This window comes from Poeciliopsis prolifica, unplaced genomic scaffold, assembly GCF_027474105.1.
Source record: "Poeciliopsis prolifica strain line A6 unplaced genomic scaffold, Auburn_PproV2 SCAFFOLD063, whole genome shotgun sequence".
NCBI classification, from domain to species: Eukaryota; Metazoa; Chordata; class Actinopteri; order Cyprinodontiformes; family Poeciliidae; genus Poeciliopsis; species Poeciliopsis prolifica.
The window spans coordinates 1,069,230-1,075,517 of record NW_026562438.1 but is presented as its reverse complement, the minus strand read 5'-3'; the positions used below and the strand labels follow the sequence as shown (position 1 = coordinate 1,075,517).

General features: G+C 47.9%; 1 protein-coding gene and 1 long non-coding RNA gene across 3 annotated transcripts in view; one reads left to right on the top strand and one right to left on the bottom strand.

Annotated features, from left to right (window-relative positions):
• Positions 1 to 152: 152 nt before the first annotated feature.
• Positions 153 to 6,288, bottom strand: part of LOC129380015 (E3 ubiquitin-protein ligase DCST1-like) — a 22,088-nt gene continuing 15,952 nt past the window's right edge. The window contains exons 8-16 of one of the 2 annotated variants that reach the window (XM_055060980.1): positions 6,008 to 6,165; positions 5,505 to 5,604; positions 5,337 to 5,432; positions 5,120 to 5,246; positions 3,106 to 3,222; positions 2,663 to 2,805; positions 2,167 to 2,180; positions 948 to 1,032; positions 153 to 471 (exon numbers count right to left, since the gene is read on the bottom strand). In XM_055060980.1, the coding sequence (XP_054916955.1) occupies positions 376 to 471; positions 948 to 1,032; positions 2,167 to 2,180; positions 2,663 to 2,805; positions 3,106 to 3,222; positions 5,120 to 5,246; positions 5,337 to 5,432; positions 5,505 to 5,604; positions 6,008 to 6,165 (936 nt within the window). In that variant the 3' untranslated portion in view covers positions 153 to 375. Of the gene's footprint in view, positions 472 to 947; positions 1,045 to 2,166; positions 2,181 to 2,662; positions 2,806 to 3,105; positions 3,223 to 5,119; positions 5,247 to 5,336; positions 5,433 to 5,504; positions 5,605 to 6,007; positions 6,166 to 6,288 lie in introns of both variants that reach the window. The other variant, XM_055060979.1, reaches the window with a different exon arrangement.
• LOC129380018 (uncharacterized) overlaps positions 6,090 to 6,288 on the top strand; it is a 2,752-nt gene continuing 2,553 nt past the window's right edge. The window contains exon 1 of the long non-coding RNA XR_008608267.1: positions 6,090 to 6,193. This is a non-coding gene — a long non-coding RNA (uncharacterized LOC129380018). The remainder of the gene's footprint in view (positions 6,194 to 6,288) is intronic.

The window sequence follows — 6,288 nt, the reverse complement described above, 5'->3', positions numbered from 1 at the left end:
AAACCCTGCAGGAGAGCTGACTGGGTCAAAGGTCACCTTCCAGCAGAACAACTCAAAACTGAACTGATGTTCAGAGACGTTCTCCATGTTTTACTAAGAATGAGGAAAAGTTCAGTTGGTGTGAAGACTAATGGTGGTTTTAAACCCTGAACTCAGATCTTTCGTTTTATTGATTATCCAGTCATTTGGTGCAGCCTGTTTGTTGTGAAGAGCCTCATAAATATGGCTGACATTCCAGGGAAAGTTGTCGTTCTTCCAGATGATTTTCTTTGCATCACATTTCTCTCCGTTTCCGTCGCCAGTCTTGTAGGACGAGGTCGGGTTTTATTTGAGGTGATGAACGTGAGTGAGAGCGTCTCTCAGGCGGATCCCTGGCTAGCTGCTAGCGTAGTGAGTCTCCTCCTGGTCTGAGGCATCCTGCCGGGGGTAACGAAGGAGACGGCGCCCCCACCTGGTCAGGCGCTGAAACATCTGCAGGCAGAGAGCAGAAGAAGCTGGAGTACTGTCGATGACACACTGCAAAAAACTAACAGCAATAATTTAGTTTGTTTAGAATGTCATAGAGAAAAAATGTGGTTGTTCATTTTTAAAAGTCATACTATTCCTACATTTATAAATATAAACTTAATATTTAGCTTTCAAATTAAATATTTAATTAGTAAACTAAATATTTAGTTCTCTCCTAAATGTTTAAGTCTGATCTAAATATTTAGTAACAAACTGAAAATTTAATTTCCAACTCAGACATTTAATTTTGAAACAAAATACTTAATCTCCAAATTAAGTATTTCAGATATTAACCTGGATATTTAGACGGCAATAATTAGCTTGCTTGCTAAATATTCATAACAATGTGCAAAATAAACCAAATTATTGCTGTTAGTTTCTTCCAGTGTAACTTGACAAACTGCTCTGTCTGACAGACTGAAGGAGGACAATTTGCTCACCGTCCTCCGTCCTCGGCTCACGTGCATCCTGCATTTGGGGGACGACAGCTGTCTGTGGAGCTGCAGGTTGTAGAGGAACAAGACGCTTCTTCTCCCTCTGCAGAGAGAGACAGGCAGGTGGACAGAGACAGACAGACAGGTGGACAGATAGAGAGAGACAGGTGGACAGAGACAGACAGGTGGACAGAGAGAGACAGACAGGTGGACAGATAGAGAGAGACAGGTGGACAGAGACAGACAGGTGGACAGAGAGAGTGACAGACAGGTGGACAGAGAGAGACAGACAGGTGGACAGAGAGAGAGAGACAGGTGGACAGAGAGAGACAGACAGGTGGACAGAGACAGACAGGTGGACAGAGAGAGAGAGACAGGTGGACAGAGAGAGAGAGACAGGTGGACAGATAGAGAGAGACAGGTGGACAGAGAGAGAGACAGACAGGTGGACAGAGAGAGACAGACAGGTGGACAGAGAGAGAGAGACAGGTGGACAGAGAGAGAGAGACAGGTGGACAGAGAGAGAGACAGGTGAACAGAGAGAGACAGGTGGACAGAGATAGACAGGTGGACAGAGAGAGAGACAGGTGAACAGAGAGAGAGAGAGACAGACAGGTGGACAGAGACAGACAGGTGGACAGAGAGAGAGAGACAGGTGGACAGAGAGAGAGAGACAGGTGGACAGAGAGAGACAGACAGGTGAACAGAGAGAGAGAGAGAGAGACAGGTGGACAGAGAGAGACAGACAGGTGGACAGAGAGAGAGAGACAGGTGGACAGAGAGAGACAGACAGGTGGACAGAGACAGACAGGTGGACAGAGAGAGAGAGACAGGTGGACAGAGAGAGAGAGACAGGTGGACAGAGAGAGACAGACAGGTGAACAGAGAGAGAGAGAGAGAGAGACAGGTGGACAGAGAGAGACAGACAGGTGGACAGAGACAGACAGGTGGATGGCGGGTGTCTTTGCGTCATCCCTCTAACTCAGTGCTTCTCAATTATTTTCCGTTACGCCCCCCCTAGCAAGAAGAAAACTATTCGCGCCCCCCACTCCCCACCGTGACTATCCATCTCTGCATAACATTTTTTCCTTATTAACATTTTTTTTCGCTGAAAAAACTCTAGCGGCTTATTGGCGTGATTGGGATGTAACGTATTTAAGTGACGCGCTAATTTATTTGGCTTCATGCTGTCCGCTGCGAGCATTTTTAGACACAGCAAACACACCGGTCTTTCCTCTTCTCCAACTGTAGTCACAGTGAAGCCAAGCGCTAAATACGCTTCGTCGTATTTCCTCTTCTTAGCTTTCGGTTGACTTTCTGTTGTCTCATTATCTTTGTCTCTCTCCGCTTTTCTTTTCATCCCTGTGAAAAACTTTTTCATGTTGGGGGTTGTTGAATAATGGAGGCCATAGACAGAACGCAGTCGGAGCTTTTTGTTGACTTAACACTGCTAACCAAGGCAAACCTGTTGTCTTGTAAGTCATAAAATGTTGCACTGTCGCAAACGTGACAGAAGTAACAATGAGAGCGCCACTGCCGCCTACTGTGCGCAATTACACTTTATACTGGTTCGGCCAAAAAAAAGCCTGTTCCCCAGGATCACACGCCCCCCCAGGTATCGCACCGCGCCCCCCAAGGGGGCCCGCCCCACTATTTGAGAAGCACTGCTCTAGTTAAATAAAGATTTTAATGATGAACTCAGGTGTTGTTGGTGTTTTGACCTTTGGGTTGTAGAAAGCTGCGATGACGTGGCGCAGGCGGTTGGTGTAAACCTGGACACAGCTGAACAGCGCCACCACCAGGATGACGCCCACACATCTCACATACACTTCAAACGGGAGGCGAGTCGGGGCGAACAGGCATGCTGAGGATGAGGAAGTGAGTTCAGATGAAAATGGTTCCTGCTCTTCAGAGGGAGGAAGCTGTCGCCCCCTGCTGGGTGAATGTGTGTCCAACACCCAGCAGGCTGCAGATCCTGGTTCATTACCAGCAGAAAAACCAGTTTAAACAGGACCAGACCAGACCAGACCACAGGGCCAAGTCAAATCCAGTTCACTTCAGTATGAATCACTTCAATATGATTCAGTTCAGTGTGAATCAGTTCAGTGTGAATCAGTTCAGTGTGATTCAGTTCAGTGACTCAGTTCAGTGAACTGGGACTCACCGCGGTTGTCGCTCTGGTTGCTGCTCTTGGAGGAGCTGTTGAAGCCAGAGATGGTGGTGCGCAGCATCCTGGCCATCATGGTGTCTCCGCCCACGCTGATGTCGATGTGATGACTGCCTGCAGGAAGGGGCGGAGCCATCTGACTGTCAGTCTGGTTGATGTTGGACCACTGTGCCCAGCAGAACTATCACCAGTTTAAACCGGTTTGAACTGGTTTGAATTGGTTAATATAATTTTTCTCCCAGCTGTTGATTTGGAACAAAGTTAAAGTATTGGGAGGTTGTCCTCCTCCTTCATGATTCGATCCACTGCCAGAGATGTGCATTTACTACAGTAACTTTTTAAGGAAATATATTTGGTCACTTACGCTAAATTAACAACAGCGTTATCAAAACTCAACAGCTATAAAACTGAAGCCATGCGAGAAATGTCTGATCCAAAGAATCCTTCCTGAAGCGCTAACCACACAGCTAGTGTCAGAGACAAACGATGGGTATCAAGTTGTTTCCTCCACTAAACATCCTGAAAGCACATCACTTTAGCATTAGCAGAACTAATGTTCATCAAATCAAAGTTTATATAGAGCATTTAGAACAACCTCAACTGACCAAACACAATAATTACAAGATAATAGATGGCTATGTTAAAAATAAGAAATAAAGTTAAGCTTCCAAAAATAAAAAAAATGCAAATAACATGATGATAAAATGTTCATTCAACAAATTAGACAAGGTGGGTAGATGACTGGCTGTTCACTGTGGCACCTTCTGGCCTCACCTAAAGCGTTAGCGTTAGCCAAACTAATTAGCACCGTAGCTTTAGCAGAGCTACATTTTTCACTCGCTGTGTTTTCAAAAGACCAGATCAACCTGACCGGTGTGTGTGTCTCTGTGTGTGTGTGTGTGTGTGTGTCTGTGTGTATATGTGTGTGTGTCTGTGTGTGTGTGTGTCTGTGTGTGTGTGTGTCTGTGTGTGTGTGTGTGTGTGTGTGTGTGTCTGTGTGGGTGTGTGTGTCTGTGTGTGTGTGTGTGTGTGTGTGTGTCTGTGTGTGTGTGTCTCTGTGTGTATATGTGTGTGTGTCTGTGTGTGTGTGTCTGTGTGTGTGTGTGTCTGTGTGTGTGTGTGTCTCTGTGTGTATATGTGTGTGTGTCTGTGTGTGTGTGTCTGTGTGTGTGTGTGTCTGTGTGTGTGTCTGTGTGTCTGGGTGTGTATGTGTGTGTGTCTGTGTGTGTGTGTGTGTCTCTGTGTGTGTGTGTGTCTGTGTGTGTGTGTGTGTGTGTCTCTGTGTGTATATGTGTGTGTGTCTGTGTGTGTGTCTGTGTGTGTGTGTCTGTGTGTGTGTCTCTGTGTGTGTGTGTGTCTGTGTGTGTGTGTGTGTGTGTCTCTGTGTGTATATGTGTGTGTGTCTGTGTGTGTGTCTGTGTGTGTGTGTCTGTGTGTGTGTCTCTGTGTGTGTGTGTGTCTGTGTGTGTGTGTGTGTGTCTCTGTGTGTATATGTGTGTGTGTCTGTGTGTGTGTCTGTGTGTGTGTGTCTGTGTGTGTGTCTCTGTGTGTGTGTGTGTCTGTGTGTGTGTGTCTGTGTGTGTGTGTGTGTGTGTCTCTGTGTGTGTGTGTGTGTCTGTGTGTGTGTGTGTCTCTGTGTGTGTGTCTCTGTGTATGTGTGTGTGTGTGTGTGTGTGTGTGTGTCTCTGTGTGTGTGTGTGTGTCTGTGTGTGTGTGTGTCTCTGTGTATGTGTGTGTGTGTGTGTCTGTGTGTTTCTGTGTGTGTGTGTGTGTGTGTGTGTGTGTGTCTCTGTGTATGTGTGTCTCTCTGTGTGTGTGTGTGTGTGTCTCTGTGTGTGTGTGTGTCTGTGTGTGTGTGTGTCTCTCTGTGTGTGTGTGTGTCTGTGTGTGTGTGTGTCTCTGTGTGTGTGTCTCTGTGTGTGTGTCTCTCTGTGTGTGTGTGTGTCTGTGTGTGTGTCTCTCTGTGTGTGTGTGTGTCTCTGTGTGTGTGTCTCTGTGTGTGTGTGCGTACTTGTGATGTTGAACTGTGTGAAGGTGTGGCTGTTGATGATGTTCAGCACTTGGAACAGGGAGAAGTCGATGCCCAGCAGCAGAATGACCAGCAGTGAGATGGTCAGAACCTGAAAGGCTCCTGTCGCCTGCAGACACACGAACAGAACCAGCTGATGATGAGGATGATGACACCTGGCGGTTTCCATGGTAATGGAGGCAGCAGCTGTTCCAGTCACCACTTGTGTGAACTCCTGAGGGTTGATGTTCGGACTCATCGGGGCGATGAACCGCTTTCTCTCCGACTTTCTGAGAGGAAGCAGGAAATGTTTCCCCTGAGAGGAAAGAGGAAGAGGCAGTGAGCCTTCATCACTCTGATGGTGATGAAGAGGAGGAAGAGAAGGTACCGCTCGTCTCCTGCGCTCATCAATCCGTCTGAAGTAGGAGGTGATGTAGACGTTGTCAAAAGAGATGTTTGTCCTGTAGGAGCGGAGGTACTGCACCGCCCTGAGGAGGAGGAAAACGAGGAGGAGGAGGAAAAGGAGGAGGAGGAGGATGAGCAGGAAGAGGAGGATGAGGAGGAGGAAGAGGAAAAGGAGGGAAAGGCGGAGGAGGAGGAAACGGAGGAGGGGGAGGAGGAGGAGGAGGAGGAGGAGGAAAAGGAGGGGGGAAAGGAGGAGGAGTAGGAGGAGGGTTAGGATGAGGAGGACGAGGACGACGAGGACGAGGAAGAAGAGAAGAGGAAGAGGAGAAGGACAGAAGATCAGGATCAAAAAAAAAAGGAAGGAAAGAAGAAGAGGAGAACCTGAAAGAGGAGGAGAAGTAAAGGGGGAGGAAGAGGAGGAAGCAGCAGCAGTGATGATGAAGCCAATGCTACTGGTCAAACTGGTGATGAAGGTGTGGATCTTACTGGATGAAGACGGTGATGAAGGTGAAGGACAGTACCATCTCCAGGACCTTCATCCCCTGGTCCATCCTCTCCGTCAGGCGCTGGAAGGATTCCTTAACGGCCTCAGTGAAGACCAGGTCCAACTGGACTCCATCCAGAACCGACTGCTGCTGCTCCTCCTGCTGGACGGCAGGGGAAACGCGTCTGGTGGGTCTGGTGGTTCTGGTGGTTCTGGTGGTTCTGGTGGGTCTGGAGGTTCTGGTGGGTCTGGTGGTTCTGGTGGGTCTGGTGGTTCTTGTGGG